At 40.9% G+C, this 18,872-nt stretch overlaps 1 protein-coding gene across 1 annotated transcript in view; it reads left to right on the top strand.

Moving 5' to 3' along the window:
* The window catches only part of LRP1B (LDL receptor related protein 1B), a 748,625-nt gene that overhangs the window by 527,648 nt on the left and 202,105 nt on the right, over window positions 1–18,872 (top strand). Inside the window, exons 10-12 of the mRNA XM_060279545.1 lie at window positions 4,373–4,516; window positions 6,443–6,679; window positions 12,245–12,425. Coding sequence (XP_060135528.1) covers window positions 4,373–4,516; window positions 6,443–6,679; window positions 12,245–12,425 — 562 coding nt within the window. The remainder of the gene's footprint in view (window positions 1–4,372; window positions 4,517–6,442; window positions 6,680–12,244; window positions 12,426–18,872) is intronic.

The raw sequence follows: 18,872 nt of genomic DNA, 5'->3' as shown, positions 1-18,872 counted from the left end.
TCAGCACATGAAGAAGTATATTGCTGCAAAATGACTTTCTATCCCTCTCAGAGGGAGTTGGGAGGTTTGAGTGTGCCTAGTACATTATTATGCTCTACTGCTTCTTGCACCTTTTGTAATTACGTTTTATCCTTTAGTGCCATTTGCTATACTTCTGCAATTATATTATTCTGAATTGATATGTTTTTGCTTGTTAAGCTTTGCCGGGCTGGCTACCATATCAGCTGGGTATTATTTATCTTGCTGTTTTACAGTTACCAACTTTGTGAGCCATTTTATTTATTTTTTGAAAAATAAGCTAACAGAATAGGAATAAAGGGGGGGGCACCTTTATTGATAACAAAAGTATTTTGTATTTTATTTTCCACATGCAATGGGCTATATAATCCTTGTTTTATTTTCCCTTCATATTTCCCCCTCCCCAGTAAGGTCTTTAATGTCATGTAGCAGTGGCTGGGATGCAACTTTAGGTCTTTCAAGATCAAACATTTCATATTTATGCTTGAGAGTTCATACAAACAGGTTACCGGTGTATTTAGAATACAAGAAACTTAGCCAGCTGCTCCTTTGGAAATGAAAATCATTAAAATATAGGTATTATTAAGAAGTATATGGAAGCTGAGACTTTGGACACATATATCTGAAACAGGAGGTAGAGAAAACAGCAATCACCATTGCCCAAAGAGCTGCTCCAGCGGCCGTCATCATCTGCTAATTCTTACAAGACCTTTTGCATACATGCTAGTGGTACTTTGACTGAAATATTAACGCCATCTACCAAAGGATATTTGTGAACAGAAGCAACATTCCCATGTGCACAGCTAATAGAGATGTGCATGCAAACCTGGGTGTTTTCTTTTGATGAGGTTGGGGTAAACATTCCCATAGGAGCTCATTGTGCATGGCTAGACCTGGATTGGAGCAATTCATCTGATGATTCTAGTTGGTACTGGTAATTATTTTTTTCTGTTGAGGATTACAACAGATTCCATTTGGTCCCCGAGGATTTTTTTTAAAAAAAATCTACATTATTCTCCGTTCTACCATTGTATTTTGTATTCTACCAATTTCGTATTCTGGTGCAATATTCCTTTTTGTCCTTTTTGTTGCTCAATCTCTTTTGAGGCCCATTCTGTATTTCCTGTAGAGTAACCAACAATGAAAAACCACCGTCAGTACTTAAAAAGCAATATAGCCCTGTAGATCAGTATCATTCCTTATGAACATGGGTGTCTACTGGTGACCCTGAAATTCACCTGTAACAAAATCATGTCCAGCCCATAACCAAAAACTCCAAAAAGTAATCATGGTTTGTCGGTAGCAAGTCATGGCTTGTCAGATGTGAAAGAGCCTCCATACAAAAACTGCTTAGGCAAGTCTGCAGAACACTATACTTGATAGTGTTCCCTTTATCTTTACAAATTGTTTGGTATAATGGGTTTTTATCTCAAACTACTTCTACAATTTGGGAAACTGCTCTCCCAATGTTATTAGGTCAGGAACCTGGAAATAAATAGGGCACTAGCTGGTAGTAGTTTGTAACAGTGCAGCTGCTCTGGTTTCCAATCCAAAAAAGAAAAGAAAAGAAAAGAAGAATCTCCCTTAATAATTATTGCCCTTGTCTCCCATCCTCTTTCTAACCTGAGGCCTGAATCAGTGATAACGCTTATTATAACTATATAATTCTGAGATTTAGCTATAATGTGTTTTTCTTTTAACAAATAATACTGGATGAAACTGGGGGAAAGATATTCATCCTCTATTTCTATTCCTAAAAAGGAGTACCTGGATGTTCTAGAGATTAAGATTTGCAAAAACCCTTCTCATCTGAAACTCTTGCCAATGTGGAACACATTAAGTGATATACCTTAACTTTCACTTTCAGTAATTTTATGTTGCTGCTGATGTGGAGGAATTTTATTTTCATCCTGACATTTTTCACTGCTCTTCAGTAGTCAGGCACGCTAAATCACAATATTTTGTCCAGGATTTCGCACAGGGAAATGAAAGAATATGGTAGTGGTCATGATATGTTATATGACTACCGCTGTCCTCAGTGCCGTATTAACCGGATCACATGCTAAGATCTACAGTGGAAACTGTTGTCATTTGCCTACCTCTTCAGGTGGTGAGATTGCAATGAGGCTTTCTACCCTCTCCTTCCCCTGCACACTTGGCACCCCTCAAACTGGCTCTTACCGGGGGGGGGGGCGAGAACCCTCAGAAGAGCATGCAGGGGGAGGAGAGGCAGGATCATATGTATGGTAGACTGAAAAGTTTGTGATGGCAAAATGATTGCTGTGGCGCAATGTGGAATCCCTCACTGAGTTTTATACCGTGAGCTGGGATGTTTCCTCACTACTTATTGCCAGTATAGGAATTTTGGGATTCGAATTATATTGTATGACTACCATGCTTTTTTTAAAAAAAATAAATGATGTGAGTGTCCTTTGAACAGTTATATTACAACGGCACAGTAAAGCTATCAGCATTAAGTATAGAATCCCTACAATGGCAGAGCTAAAGTGTATTACTCCTCTTATCATATGCCTTTTAAACATTAGTGTTTTGGGTGCCTTTTTCATGGGTCTGGCCAGTGGATCAGGTTCTTATTATGGAAGTAGGATCAGAGAGAGCACAATCTGTATTATTTGTCCTGTTCATGTGGCTACCAGCCTTCAAACATTATAGCAGTGTTGTGGGTTGTAACTATGGGAAAGTAGCTCCTACAGTGTAACATATACGGGAGTCTTAGTTACCAGACACTTTGTACATATGTTTCAACATTGTATTTCTTAGCACATACAGGAAGTGATTATTGTTGTTAGTTCAGAAATGGGAGCAATGGGGTCAGTCTTGAGTCTTGGGTATAAGATAGGAACAAAGCAAATGAGGGACAACTTTATAGCAGGGGGTTATGGTTACAAGAAAGGCATGTTTGTTCCTTTAAAACAAACGAGAAATGTTTGTACCAGTCCTCAGAGTGTTAGTGCTTATCTTTTGAAGAAGAAAGATAAAGAAATAAGTGGCAGTGCATTGCAGTAAATGAAGAGGAAACCTCATTAATATTTACCTTTTTTGTTCTTTAAAAGGGCTGCAAGAGCAGACCTTAAAGAGCAGGGTTTCCAGGTTAATCATCTTAGACTTGCCCCTTTAAAACTACATTACAAGTAGGCAATACAGCTGGGTCTCCTCAATTGGTACCTGGATCTTCTGGCTGTTGTTCTCCTCTTCCTGCTCTATGATATATCTGGAGATCTACTCATTACAAGGCAGGGAGAGGAATTAGAGAAAGAACTGGTGAGTCACTATTTCCCCCATTTAATCTGGTGATTTGAAAGAACATACAGTGGTACCCCGGGTTAAGAACTTAATTCATTCCAGAGGTCCGTTCTTAACCTGAAATGGTTCTTATCCTGAGGCATGCTTTCGCTAATGGGGCCTCCCACTGCCGCTGCACCACTTGCATGCGATTTCCGTTCTTATCCTGGGGCAAGGTTCTTAACCTGGAACAACCACTTCCTGGTTAGCGGAGTTTGTAATCTGAAGCGTTTGTAACCTGAAACATCTGTAACCCAAAGTACCACTGTATAGCCCATTTCCAGGTTGTATCCTGGTCATCCTACCATAGTATGGAAGCACCCAGCCTTTAAAAAAATAATGAATGTATGTGGTAAAGTTTTACAAGCTATACTGAAATTTGTACTAAATATGATCAAAGGGAAATGTGGGTTTTAGGAACAGTGGAGATGTACAACATGGACTGTGCACCCATAGTAGTTGCACAACAGTTATGCACAAGATCTGAGTAGCAGTGCTGTATGAGCCAGGGCAAGTAACAACAACAACAACAACAACAACAACAACAACAATTTATACCCTGCCCATTTGGCTGGGTTTCCCTCGCCACTCTGGGTGGCTTCCAACAAAAGATGAAAAATACATTACTTTTCATTTATCCAGCAACATTAAGAGCAGACATGGATCACTGAAGAACAGTGATTAGCAATAGCAGCTGTGATCATGCAGTGCACACTTTTCCAAAATGTTATAATTTCCACTGTAATATAATCACGAGTAAAGAATATATATGTGAAGAGTGCTTTAATCCATAAAGATTATCCTGTGTCCTAGCCAAATAGGTAGTATTTACTGTTTGTGGACTACGTGCTGCATCCCTTTTATTAAACACTCTTTGCTGCTGGGAGTGTGTGTGAGAGTGAGTGTGTGTGTGTGCGTGTGGCAGGGGTGGGGGGCAACAATGCTGTGGCATTCAAGTGTGTCCTGTCACCTAAGTTCTCTCTCCACACTGATGCATATGACAGTGATGCTTTAAAGGGATTTCTAACCTGCTGTTTTTCATTTGTTGCAGTCAGGAACCATGCATGTGAACTAGACCCATATGGAATGCCAGGGGGATGCTCACACATCTGTTTGCTCAGCAGCAGCTACAAAGCCAGGACTTGTCGCTGCAGGATGGGCTTCGTCTTGGGAAGTGATGGCAGGTCATGCAAAAGTATGTTGTTTAAAATCAAACACTTTGCCAGCAGCTAATATTTCAGAGTGGGATTCCGAGTGTTAATTAACATCATCATCAACAGCAGCAGTGCTAACCTCAAGTGATAGTTGATGAATTGTGCTTGGCAATATGCACCTGCTATTTTACCCCCATCCTGTTTTTATTTCCTGGTGTAAGTTTTTTTGCTCGGGTTTGGCTGTGCAGCAGCAGAGGTGAGTAAATTAGTCCTGTGGCTTTATCTAGTTATCCTTGTCTCCTACAATATGCTACTGTGATAAGTCTTTGTCTTAATCCTACAAAATCCTTCTCAGGCTGCATTAAGGGCTCTCAGTCATCATTAATTTGTAACCAAAAAAAGTCCTATAACTTATTGATTTAATACATTTGCTGCCTTTATAAACTGGATTTGCTTCGTGCAAATTACAGTACATGAAATGTTTGCACTTCCTTTGCTTTCACCGAAATCTTACTGACCCAGAGCTAACGGCAACAGCATTATATTCTCAACATTTTGCTAAATGGAACCATTCAGGTAGTTTTGCAGAAGTATTTTCTTCCTCTGAACATTTTTGTACTGGCTGTAGTCCGTAGCATCTGTTGTTCTTTTTACTCGTTAAAAGATTAATATTTCACATTCCCTGCAATAATCTTGAAGGCAGTTCACAAAAGCAGAAGTTTACCAAATCTATAAAGACAAAGCCCATATAAATGTAGACAAAAGTTGACAGCTACATAATTAAATTAATCCAAAGGTTTTCCAAATAGCCAAGGTTTGGATCCTTGTATTTCTGAGTGCTTGACTTTTAAAAGGTGTGCAGTGAGGCAGGTATGCAAATACCTTTGATGAAGACTTTCACAGCCTAAATACTGTAGTCAGAAAAAGGCCGTGCCTGGCTTCCTCACTCATTGTGCATGAGATGGCAATGGGATACCACCTGAGTAAGTTCCTTAGGTATCCTGATTCCAGACCATGTAGATATTAATGGTCAGAACCAGCACTTTGGAATGAGCTCAAAAGCAAATGAGCAACCAAAACACTTGAAACAGCAGGAGAGTGATATAAACAGAATATTTATAATACCAGCCTTGGTCAGCCTGGGTGCCTCTAGATATTTTGGACTACAGCTCACCTCAGTTCCAGCTTTGCACAGATGGATGTAGTCTAAAAACATATGGAGGGCGCAAGGCTGGCAAAGGCTGCTCTGTGCCAGTTGATCTTCTGAACGTTTTTCAATGGCAGCCTCAGATTGAACACACTGCAGTAATCCAATCTGGGACATAGCTTTGCGAAGTGATCTTCCGAACGGCTAAAAGTGGCTCTACAAAAACATGCTCACAGTGTTAAGTGGAAGATCTTAAATACTGTATAGTTTATACAGAAGGAGACTTCATAATTCTGTCAATGCCCCAAGTTATTAAATGGGCCACTATTTAAGAAAGAAACAACATGATTGGTATTTGTATGTTACGTTTTTCATTTTGGCAGAATGCATCATTTGCACAGATATGAACAGTTGAAATTGCAATCCTTTGCTTTGCACATTTTTGACTGTTTACTGTACTAGTATTGTTAATAGATCCTAATGACTTGGAGAATGCCTGCAAGAGTATAACAGGCCATTTTACCCTGGCTCTAATGTTATCCTATGGTCGATTCAGTTTTTGAAACATGTATTGCTACAGAAAAGGCAGTGATTAATTAGATATAACTCAGTCACAGAAGTAATTTGTGTTCTAATTAAGATAATGCAATTAACCAGTCATACTGAGTTTAGATACATTCAGAATATTTGGGAGCTTAATTTTGAATTTAGAATTGGGGGGGGGGACACTAATTGCACCATTTAATTAAACAGTGACAGTATTCAGTGTAAAGAAATTAGGCAGCATTGGTCATTTACGTTTGTAATCTTTCTTATGCAGGACCAAAGAATGAGTTGTTCCTGTTTTATGGCAAGGGACGCCCGGGAATAATACGGGGAATGGACCTGAATACCAAAGTAGCTGATGAATATATGATCCCCATAGAAAACCTGGTTAATCCTCGAGCTCTGGATTTTCATGCTGAGACCAATTACATATACTTTGCTGACACTACCAGCTTCCTGATTGGACGTCAAAAAATTGATGGCTCTGAGCGGGAGACAATCTTGAAAGATGGTAGGTGGAACTTAGAAGGATTTCGTACAAACATAAAATTTCACCCAAGCATTTGCAAGAACTTGGCACCTACTTTGTGTCCATGTTTCTATGCTTCCCAAACTTGGATCTCCAGCTGTTTTTGGATTACAACTCCCATCACCCCCAGCTAGCAGGACCAGTAGTCAGGGATGATGGGAATTGTAGTCCAAAAAACGCTGGAGGCCCAAGTTTGGGAAATCCTGCTTTAAATCGCTTTATTTCTTCAAAAAGTATTTTTAAATGGCTTAATATTTCAAATGTTTCTAAGTTGTGTACAAACAATACAAATCAACAATCAAAGTGGTAAAACAACATTGTGAAAACAGAATTAAACAGGAATCCAGTAGTATGGATCCAGTCTCATGGATCAGGGAAAGTCTGCACACAAAAAATATACTTTTTTTACTGAGCATTTGAAGCAACATCTTTGCTGGTGCTCCACATGCGGCAGAAGGAAGAGAGTTCCAAAGTGTAGGGATGAGGGTGGAACGTGCCTGTTTGGGGTTCGTGGCCATATGTAAGGTGTGGTGCCCTGAGTAAAATGTCAAAGTCAGAGATGGGGAACGTTTTTCAGCCGAAGGGCCACATTCCAGGGGCCACATGCAAGACGTGCCAGTGGTGGGAAGGGCCGCAACACTGGGTAGAGCAATGTGTTAGTCCAGCCAGTTTCTACATACAGTCAGGCAAGAAGGAGGCAATATCAGAGATCAAGAACACATTCCATGGGGGTGGGGCATTTCAAGGACGATGCAAAGCCAGTGCAGAATATGACCTGAAGGGGCAAGATCTGGCTGGGAAGTGTTGCATAGGGAGAATCCCAAGGGATGGATGATGATGTCTGGAGGGCTGTGTTTGACCCCCAGTCCTAAATTCTCCATCCCCCATGTAGTGATCGTACAGATCTATACAAGGCAGGTAGCCTGGTACTGATCCCTACTTTCATCCTCTATGGCTATGCATTTTTCTAGATTTAAAAAAGGTTATCCCCCCCCCTCCCCCTGGCCAGCAAAGTAATAGAATTGTTTCATAATGGAACTGCAAAAACACTATTGCAAAGCACATGCTGCATGTTATGGTCATTGGTATATCAAATTTTAACATATCCTGCATGACCCAAATACCCAGAGAAGGGTCCCCCCAATACATCAAAGGCATCAAGTGGTACCAAGCTTATTTCCAAGACATCTTTAGTTCAACTTGTACATACCAAAGAAACGTAGCAGTCAATCATCTAAGCAGCTTCACTCACCAGCAGATTATATCCAAACTCCTATTTCAAAGAAAAGCATTTCAAGCTCTGCTACTTAAGTGACAGTGGAATTAATTCCTTCCTTCCTGATCTCATTTGCTATTCTTCATAGCCCTTGCTGAGCTGACCAGGAGTACAGTAGTGAATACCGTTTTTGTGTCTTTATGCTTTTGTTTCATGAAAACTCTGTTGCATTTTTCATGGTAATGAGATTTTTTTCTCAGCTACTGTTAAATAATCATTTTCTAATCATGAGACAGATTCTTTATAACACAGTGCTAATCTGTGCTTAAGGAAAATTTGAACATTTCAAACTAACTACTAGGTGCACTGATTTCTAATAAGTGCTAATAGATCTAAATGATCTATCCCTTCCCCCTTCCCACTGCATCAATTTCTTTATATCCTGCAGCTGGCAGAATCTTGATACTATTTTTCCTTCTACTGTAGTTGGTTGCTGATGTGATTTGTTTCGACCAATATTCCCCGCCTCCAAATATTCCAGCCACTTTTTTATTTTCTTCCTTCTAGTTCTCTTTCTGCCCATCATCAAAACAAAGGACAAATCTAATTGCAAATGAGATTCTTTTTATTTACAGAATTCCTATATATTAGGTCGCCCTCACTTTTCCTTTCTGAATAAATTCTCTTCTCTTGGTCAAGATAATCTGACGGCATTTGAATGGTCTGAACTACATAAAACAGGGATGAATAATAGGTGAATGGGGTCCAAATCTGGACCATTGGTTCCTGTTTTGTATATTATATTACACTGCATTTGTGTACTGTACGTATATGGTCCGTCAGTATATAGTCTAAGTCAGGGGCGGAGAACATTATTGGAGCGGTGGGCCAGATCCTATCTTCTCATCCCTGCCATGCCAAATTTCACAGATGAGTGAGGCCATTCACCGGTCAGTCACCTGATACTAGGGGCCACTGAGGCTAACTTGGCCTGAAGTGGATCAGGAGAGTCCTTGCATGCATCATCATACAGAATATGATGAAACTGTATCCCCCCACAGCACATCTGTCTTGAGGGGCCTTAGTTTATTGACCAGCCTATTACTGAGGCTGCACACACACAAAACAAAACCCCACCTTGTGCTGGCCTTGTGAGGGCAGAGTTTGAATGAGTGGATAATTCCTCCTACGGAGGGATGCCAACCTTGAAACAGGGCAGAAAGGCGCTGATCCAACCTGGGATCTTTAGCAATTTAACTACCAGCCACCTTCCATCCTGAGTCCCAACTGGCATGAATGCAGTGGTGGCACCGTCATGCCATTAAGCCCACCGCTCCCCCTTTAGGGTCTGGATTGCAGCTTGAGTTCATATCCTGATCTATACAGCTTTGCCTGCCTCAGATAACAGAAATAATTAAAAGCTGCCTGAGCCTTTATTAGTCCACCTGTATGCCCCGTGTTGGAGCATAACCTACAATGAAAAAGGAGGGAAAGTGAACAGGCAGAAAAGCCCATCAATTTAGGGGGAGCATTCATTATATTTGCTAAGGAAGGTGCTTGTTAGGTGTACTTGTCACAGGCACTGTTTAATGATGCCAACAACATAGCAATACTTCTGTACTTGCTTGGTAAGAGTTGCAATTTTCCAGCAGCTTTGATTATCTTTCTGTCTGTGGCCTGGGTTAAAATGATCTTAGACTAAAAGAGATCAAATACAAAAACTGGAAAGGCCATTAGAGGAGGTTGTGTGCATCTGCTGTTTGTGTAGCAACAGCGAAGGGAAGAGAATGTGTGTGTGTATATATAAAGAGTATCCTTAATAGGTTCTTTTTCCAAAGTGAAACTAATTAAGTTTTTCACTTTTGGATTAGTAACTGAGGAGTACTGTTATTTTGAAGTGTAGGCAATGAAAGGAGCAGTCGTGATTAATGATATGTGTAGGCTGATGCAATTTATGTTTACTGAGAAATAGCTCCATCTAAGTTAAATGGAGTTTACTCCCAAGTAAGTGCGCATACACAGCCTAGGGCTTGCTGATCAGAAGGTCAGCGGTTCGAATCCCTGCGATGGGGTGAGCTCCCGTTGCTCGGTCCCAGCTCCTTCCAACCTAGCAGTTCGAAAGCACCTCAAAGTGCAAGTAGATAAATAGGTACCGCTACAGCGGGAAGGTAAACGGCGTTTCCGTGCGCTGCTCTGGTTCACCAGAAGCGGCTTAGTCATGCTGGGCACATGACCCAGAAGCTGTATGCCGGCTCCCTCGGCCAGTAATGCGAGATGAGCGCAGCAACCCCAGAGTCAGTCACGACTGGACCTAATGGTCAGGGCTCCCTTTACCTTTACCTAAGTGTGCATAGAAGTCTGCCCTTAACATTTCACTCATTTTCCATTGGATGGAAAGTATCATAAGATGGAGAAGAATTTTAGTTTGAGGCAGGGATTCAAGTTTTGCAGGAATTTTTGATAAAAGAAAGTGAACTTTTTGTATATTATAGATAGGAATGTACAAACATGTCACAATCCATTCTGAAATTAATTCTCATGTTCATTGGGCATGTTCCATTCCATTTACATATTTGCCAATGTATACATTATCCCTTTGATTTTCTTGTTTCTGTTTATACAGTGGCATGGCTAGGGGGGTGAGGAAAGGGTCGATCTCCCTGGCTGCCACGTCCTTCCCAAGAACCCTTCTTTCTTGTTTCCAAAGCTGGGCAAGTGCTAACTAGGCTTTGAGGAGGAGGCAGGCAGGAACCCCCTACAGGCACCCTGTGGGGGGAACCAGTTGCGCTACCCTAAATCTGCCTCTGTCTGTTCTGTGACTGCTAGCTCATTTCAATAAATTGAATATTGTGCAATACTGCCGCTCTTTGGGTTTTATACCTAATCAACATAGGTACTTGCTCTTTCAGATTCTCCTTTGGGGATGAGGATGCCATGATGAGATCTGCACTTCAAAATTTACCTCTATACCACAATCTTTTTTTACCTCTATTACCATCCCTCAGTTACTTTTGCCAAGCTTAAATGTGATGTATCACAATATAATCATATTATAATCTACCATGTCAGAGGCTGGGTTGGCTTTCTCACAGACCTACTGCTATACCTGCTATATTTAATCACTTTGGAAACTGTCAAGCCTAGTGCCAGTCAGGAAATATATTGGAAGTGGGGGAGTAGAAAGCAAAAACAGAGTATTTTTTTTATTGAAAATGTTTTGCTATGTTGTTAGAACATACTCAAAACCTTTGTTTTAAGGACCTGAAAGGGCCTAAGCGGCTTGCAGCCTTATTCCTTTTAATTCGTTAAATGCTTATTTTTTTTATTTCCTTATATTGTGTTTTGGAAACAGATGCCTGCCATGTGACTTTCTGTGCTACTACAGTGTTATCCCAAAGATTCACTTAATTCAAAAACTTACAGGTGTGTGTGTGTGTGTGTGTGTGTGACACACAGATGACGTCCAGTGAAATAACTTCATTGTGCCTAGAAAGTTAAAAACCCATTTCCTTGATAACAGTTATTAAGAAGAGCTAAGTACGAATCTTCAGTTGCTTTTAGTTAGGTCTTTTCCTTTCCCTATCTTTACAGTGGACCCTTACAAATTTTGTGAAGATTTGCCAAAACACTTTAGAAATATTTTCCTTTCCTTTCCTTGATGCCTGCATTACATTTAGTCTGTTGGCATGCATTCTAATAAACAATGTTGTCCACATCTTCTGGCTTTACATACTGAATTCATGACATAATGAAATATGTATAATACTCAGTTCCCTCAAAGGGCAGTGCATATGTACGTATGTCTCTGTGTGCACTGTATAACTAACAGTGCTGTCTTATGCATGTGTGCTCATAAGTTGCAGTGAGTCCTATGGAACATATACCTAGGTAAGTGTGTCTACAATTGTACAGTAGTCTGATTCTGCTTTCTTCCTTTGACTTCATGTAGAAGTGATTATATTCTTGTTTTTGATCAAATATTTATTTCTGTTGTTATAAACACTTTTTTTGAAGGAGCTCTGCATGGCAGTTTAGCCTCACAACCCAGGTAGTAGCTTTTGTTACTGAATAAAAAGCCAGCCAGCCAGCCCTCTAGCCACTGTACCACACTGTTGTTGTTGTTTTTTGCACATTTCACATATGGATGTTATAACACGTTTAGGACTTTTTATAGTGGATCAATTTGTTTTCCTTCCTTCGTAGTATGCACTCTTAACTGCTTAATCCCATTTGGATGACTTAAGAGAAAGTGAACTAGTTTAAAGCATGACAGATACATAACAACATTAGCAATATATTGTGTGTAATATATCTGATGCTTCTTTAAACAGATCTCGATAATGTGGAAGGCATTGCAGTAGACTGGCTTGGAAATAATCTGTTTTGGACAAATGATGGCTATAGGAAAACAATTAATGTTGCCAGATTAGAGAAAGCCTCTCAAAGTCGGAAGATTCTTTTGGAAGGAGACATGTCACACCCAAGAGGAATTGTTGTGGATCCTGTCAATGGGTATGAAAGGTTTTAAAAAATAAGTTTAAATAAAACTTAGCCCCTTTTCACCATTCCCCCCCCCGATAATATTCTCTCACACTGTTAAACTAGATATTTCAATGGATGTAAGTGAATTGTATGCCTAGATGTCCATGGGAATAATGCTTGGGAATTTGCTGTTTTTGTGACCACCAAAGTTGGGTTCTCCACTGTGATTAGCCCATCATTACTCCCCTTGTTTGTATCCAGGCAGCATTATCTACAGGTAATTGTGCATAAAATATATACAATTACAAAGGGCGTGGGGAAACGCTGTGAGTGGGAATAGACTGGGAAGGAATAGAGTGGAAATGGAATAAAAATCACTGCCTAGAATGGAACCAGCGGGAAATGGCGTAAAACTGGAGTAGACATCAGCTTCTAGGGTGGAACGGAGCAGGAGAGTCAGTTGAATAGTTATTGTGTCCGGGAAAGCAAAAGCCAGAATGTGTACCTTGCCCTATACATGCATTGTATGTATATAATTTGTGAGTGTGAAGTGGTAATTGTTTGTAAAAATTGGGCTATTTTAACAGAAGGTGAAGGGAAGAGTCAAACTGATATGAAGGAGCACAATAGGGATTAGAGGGAAAACAGCAACTATGTAGATTAGTCCAATATTGTGATTTTGAAAATATTCCAACCCTACCAACAGGGAGATGGCACAATATGGTGATACTTAAAATCCCTTTCGAAAAGTAAGACCAAATTGGTGAAGAACAATTTTGCATTCTATTTAATTGTTTGCATTATTTTATCTCAAATAGTTTAAGAGCCAATTCAGCAAAGTTCACAGGTGGTTTTCAAAAACAGTCAAATACTGAAATCTTTTAGATTGTTACATTAATAGAAGATTGCCTAGTAGCTATTTACTCACATTGAAGACTTCATCTCAAACACAAAACTCAGCATTTCCTGGACAGCCTCTTCCAGTCCGTGTAGGCAATACTGAGCTAAATAGATTAATGGTTACATTCAATATAAGGCTGCTTCATATGTTTATGTTATAACATCCTGTTTTTGCAATAGTCCCTCTAAGAATTTGAATTGAAGTAGTGATTTTATAATCTCAAACTGGTCCACAAACATCAGGCTTCCATCTACTTAAAGACACAACTTTAGTATTAGCCTTCCTAGTATGCAGTAGTGTTCATTGAACTCTGTCAGCAAGATAGCTAACTCTTGACAACTGACATCGTCTTTTTAAATTGCATAAATATTGAGTTGAACTACCAATGGAATCACAGCACCTTTTGCCCCACTACAAGGTGACTTTGCCAGCACCTAGTTTCAACTCAATTTTTATGCAATTTAAAAGAGGATGTCAGTTGTCAAAGACCAGGTGGATTTAAGCTTTTAATAGGGGCTGACATACATCGAGAAATTTGACCGCTATATGTTTGGACTGAATAGTTTTGGAGAAACCTGACATGGGAGACTGGTAGCAAAGGAATCTAATATCACCCTCTGAATGTATCCCCCTATGCTCAGGTGATACCTTGGGGTGAGAAAATCAACCCTAAAGCTTAAATGAAGCCAACCTTGCAAACAAGAAATAATCATCACCACCATTTAAATAGGAAATGCCATGTATTTAAATCGAAGACGTGCACATAATTAGCCATTCAAATGGTGTGTGTGTGATTGATTTTGTGGGGTGGGGCTTACTTGTGCTGCCTCCCCAATTCTATTTAAGTTGGTACCCCTGTGAAATAAAACAGGTTAAAGAACCTGGCTTGCTCTGAACCTGGTTTGGACATAATGGGGACCAATAGCTAATTGAAGAGTCAGTACTTAGGTTTAGATCTGCCATGTAGAGGGCTGAAGGTGCAGAGATATACAGCTGAAATTGTGCTGAGTTTTCTGCCCATGTCTTCTGCAGAGATACACAGCATTTGGCTGCAGCATGTTTTCTCAGTGCAAGGCTACAGCAGAGAAACCTGCCCAGGGGAAATCAGGCCAGAGCATTCACCTGACAGTGTGCAAATAACTGATCCCCACTCCACCCCTACACAAAGTGTTGTGGTAGTAATTTAGAGAACCAAGAAATGATAGATATGTTAAGAAGTTATGAGTTTCATGTTAATCAGAATGCTCTTTGCTCTGCTTTGTCAGCTTGGGGCACGGGAGACAGCAGTCAGTAGTGAACATGTACTCAAAGAACAGTTCATTTCAAAATTAATGGATCATGGTCTCAAGTGAATGTACTGTATAAAACAGCTTCCTTTGCTGCTTCCACTAGTTTCAAGATAGTTAGAGTAATATTCTTATTAAGGAATTTTTTAAAAGATCAGAAACTAGTACATTATAAGATGCACTATGCATATTAAAAACCTTACAAAATAATGTTGCAAGACAGCAAGCCACTTTCTATGTTATTCATTATTCAAGTTCACCAGATTTTTTTAATAGTGGGTGAGTTACATAGTGTGTAGCAAATGAACCTTCATGCTATTCTAGAACCAAAGTAAACCAGAATATTACCGAATAATGAACTATATACCAACTAGTCTATAGAGATGAAAGACATTCCTCCTATGAGATGATGCTTCCTTTTGCACGCTTCGAGCAGGTCTTCCCAAGGATAAAGGGACCCCTGACCATTAGGTTCAGTTGTGGACAACTCTGGGGTTGCAGCACTCATCTCATGTTATTGGCCGAGGGAGCCGGTGTACAGTTTCCGGGTCATGTGGCCAGCATGACAAAACCGCTTCTGTTGAACCAGAGCAGCACGTGGAAATGCCGTTTACCTTCCTGTCGGAGTAGTACCTATTTATCTACTTGCACTGCGTGCTTTCGAACTGCTAGGTGGGCAGGAGCTGGGACCGAGCAATGGGAGCTCACCCTGTCACGGGGATTCGAACCGCTGACCTTCTTATTGGCAAGCCCAAGGCTCTGTGGTTTAACCCACAGTGCCACCCGCATCCCCTTCCCAAGGTAGGGTTGCCATATTTAAAAAGGTAAAAACCAGGACACCCCAGAAGTCGATAGATTTTCAGACTATCATTGTTGTTTTTGCCTTCCTTCTGACTATTTTCCTGATCCCCCCCCCAATCTCCTTGACTCACTAACCTCCTGTGAGTTTTATGAATTATTGTATTCTCTCCTGGTCACTTGTTGGTTTGTCATGAGAAAATGTTGGGTCCTTTCCCCGCACTCCCAACCCTCTGGGGTTATTTGTGGGTGTTTTTCCTTTAGGGTGTGTGTTTGTGGACTTTATATCCACAAGGGGCCAGTTTCATCACAGCAACAGCTTTTTGGCAAATCCTACAAAGAACCACCATGAAGTGGGAGTTACATTTATGCATTGATTGTGGCTGGCTCTTTTTTTCTCTTGCTAGCAGGCCTATAATAAGTACGTGGGTGGCGCTGTGGTCTAAACCACTGAGCCTCTTGGGCTTGCCAATTGGAAGGTCAGTGGTTCGAATCCCCACAATGGAGTGAGCTCCCGTTGCTTTGTACCAGCCCCTGCCAACCTAGCAGTTTGAAAGCACGCCAGTGTAAGTAGATAAATAGGTACCGTTGCGGTGGGAAGGTAAACGGCTTTTCTGTGCACTCTGGTTTCTGTCACAGTGTGCTGTTGTGCCAGAAGCAGTTTAGTCATGCTGGCCACATGACCCGGAAACCTGTCTGTGGACAAAAGCCGGCTCCCTCGGCCTGAAAGAGAGATGAGTGCCACAACCCCGTGGTCGCCTTTTACTGGACTTAACCGTCCAGGGGTTCTTTTAATAAGTACCCTCAGAGTGACCACTAGTGTTACACCCTTCAATTTTTGGCAAGTTGGCTAGCTTGTGTAGTCCCAGCTTAACTTCTCAGCAAGCATGCTAGTACTTGCTGAAAAGAAGTGGTTGCAACATTTGGTATACAGCAGTGGCTTCCCCACCTTTTTTCTTCAATTGGCAGAAAGTGGTTCTATTTGCTCCAATGGCTTCCTCTCACTTGTCGGTTGCCCCTCCGGAGACCTTTCTGACACCAGGATGTGTGTGGCTGTACAATCTCTTCTGGCCGATGTCATATATAGAGCTTCTAGCCAGCAGAGGCCAGGAATGAATACTCCATGGAGCCTTAGTCCTCCATTTGCCTTTCCAAGGGAGGGGAAGTTTCCTTGATTCCTTTCTTGGGTGAAGGACTTCATCTATGCTCTAGGAACATTTGTCTCCCTTCATTCTGGTGCACGCCCTTCTCAGAATCAGTGCATGCAGGACACCCTCACAATATTCACCTGTCTGCAAGAATCAGCATTTTTGGTCAACATGGAAAAGAGTGTTGTCTTTCCCACTCAAGTTTCTTAGGCACCTTGGAGCTTGCCTTGACACCAAACGTTTCTCCATATGTCTGATGCCGGAATGGGTGGACAAACTTCTGCTGGCCTTATGTGTCATTTTGTCATCTTTGCCAAGCACTCCAATGCAATCTACCTATCTGCAGGGCCTGATGCTACCAAGCTTTGTTTTCCTGCCAAGCTTTGTTTTCCTGGTCACTTAATCAGCTGCTCAGGTCATATCAATATGTCATTGCAGCAAAGAGGTATGAGGTGGTGAGGATTCCATCTGCACTGAAGAGGGAGCTGTCTTGGTGGCTGGCACCCCATAATCTGTCTGCAGGAGTGTCCCTGGAGGAGCCCTCTTGTGTGGTTCTCACAACCAATTCAAACCTCTTTGGCGGGGGGGGGGGGGCTTTATCCAGGTCAAAGATGTCCAGATGGGCCTCAGGATCCTGACTCTGGAGGACCAGGGATGCCATATTCGTTCTGGTTTGATCTGGATTGACAACAATTTGGCCAAGGCTTATGTCAGTAGACAGGGAGGCTCGTGATACTGCATGTCAATGTCAGAGGTGTCCAAACTTCTGAGTTCGCCAAACCTTTCAGTGTCATCTACTCAGCCTGAAGACAGAACATATGAAAAGAGTGGGCTTGTTGAGCCAAATAACAGTGAAAGAAGCATAGTGGCAGCTGAACCCTATGGTGTTCTACTTTTTGGCATGCTAGCTGGGTCAACCAGTGACAACCCTGTTTGCTTCAGCAGAAAATGTTCAGCTAAGCACCTTCAATTCAAACTTTTTGTCTCTGGATGCACTGGAGACAGAGTGACATCTGGGATCACTTTATGCGTTTCTGGCTTCAGTTTGATTCAGAGAACTGTGCAGAAAGTCCATCAAGTCCAAACAGAGGTGATTCTGGTGGCCTGGGGGGCTTGGTTCCCAGATCTAGTCAGTTTGATGGTGCAGGCTCCCTGGAGGTTTGATGTTCAGGAGGATCTTCTCCTTCAGGAACCAGTGGTCCATACTCAGTGGGGATGATTCCTCTGCCTGGAGAGGAGCAAAAGCCTTGAAAGTCTGTCTCCCCATAGGAGGAATGTCTTTCATCCAGATCATTAAACAGAAATTCAATGGTAAGACTAATTTCCATTTTTCCAGGGTTTGCACCTTTAGATAATACTTGATTGAACACAAGCTATTCCACAAGAAGCTTATGTTGACTTAAACTACATAGAAGAAATGTGAGCTGAACCTGTATCAAATTGACACTGGCAATTGTATTTATGAAATGTTCCAGTTCATGGGTTGCAGTCTTCTAGATTTGTAGCGTAATACTAAGCTTATATAGTTGAGAAAGGGAATGTTTGAAAAAAAGGATGTCGTGACACACATTTACTAAACTATTTTAGTTAAGCAGAATTGTGATCTATGTATTTGAGCATCCTATGCCTGACAGCAACCAGTTCCCCCATTTGTATTTTTTAAAATAACGTGTGGTGTTTTTTTTTATATATAGAAAGGACTATTAGTTACTGCATTATAATTCTCTATGTGCTTCAGATAAATATTGTTGGAGCTATGCCTGTCTTTTAATTAATTCCAGATGTGAGCATCAATGCTACTTGGGTTGTCTGGTGGTAACTGTAAAACAAAGAGGACTATTTTTAAGCAATGGCCTTTTAACAAGTCAAATAAATGTTTGCAAGTGCTATTGATTCATTGTACTGTTGAGAAGAGCAAAGAGTATATTGATCTGGTTATTTACTTCAATTCAAGATAGCTGACATAAAGATTTTACTAAAGGTGTCTTCAGATGAGCACAACTGGATGAGTGCCTCCAGACTTTCACTGTTGGGGGCGGGGGGAGGAATTCAAGAGCATACCAGGAATTCAAGTTTGTGCAATTAAAGTGGATGAAAGTGTTACATTATCCTTGCACAACAAATTCTCTCTCTCTCTTTTTTTTAAAGAAGATTTGTTGCTGTTAGGAAAGTAATGGGGGAAAGAGTGTGGAATGAATGATTAAATGGAGAAACATGTATACATCCCACAAGCAAATCAGGATGAATGATCATTGTAATACAACTGACCCATAAACAAATCAGAATGGATGTTCAATAGTCAATCAATCGCATAAGCTGTCTTTCAACATGCTTGGCATCACAC

The sequence above is a fragment of the Zootoca vivipara genome, chromosome 1 (assembly GCF_963506605.1).
Source record: "Zootoca vivipara chromosome 1, rZooViv1.1, whole genome shotgun sequence".
Taxonomy (NCBI): domain Eukaryota; kingdom Metazoa; phylum Chordata; class Lepidosauria; order Squamata; family Lacertidae; genus Zootoca; species Zootoca vivipara.
This window is presented reverse-complemented; position numbering and strand designations above follow the sequence as displayed.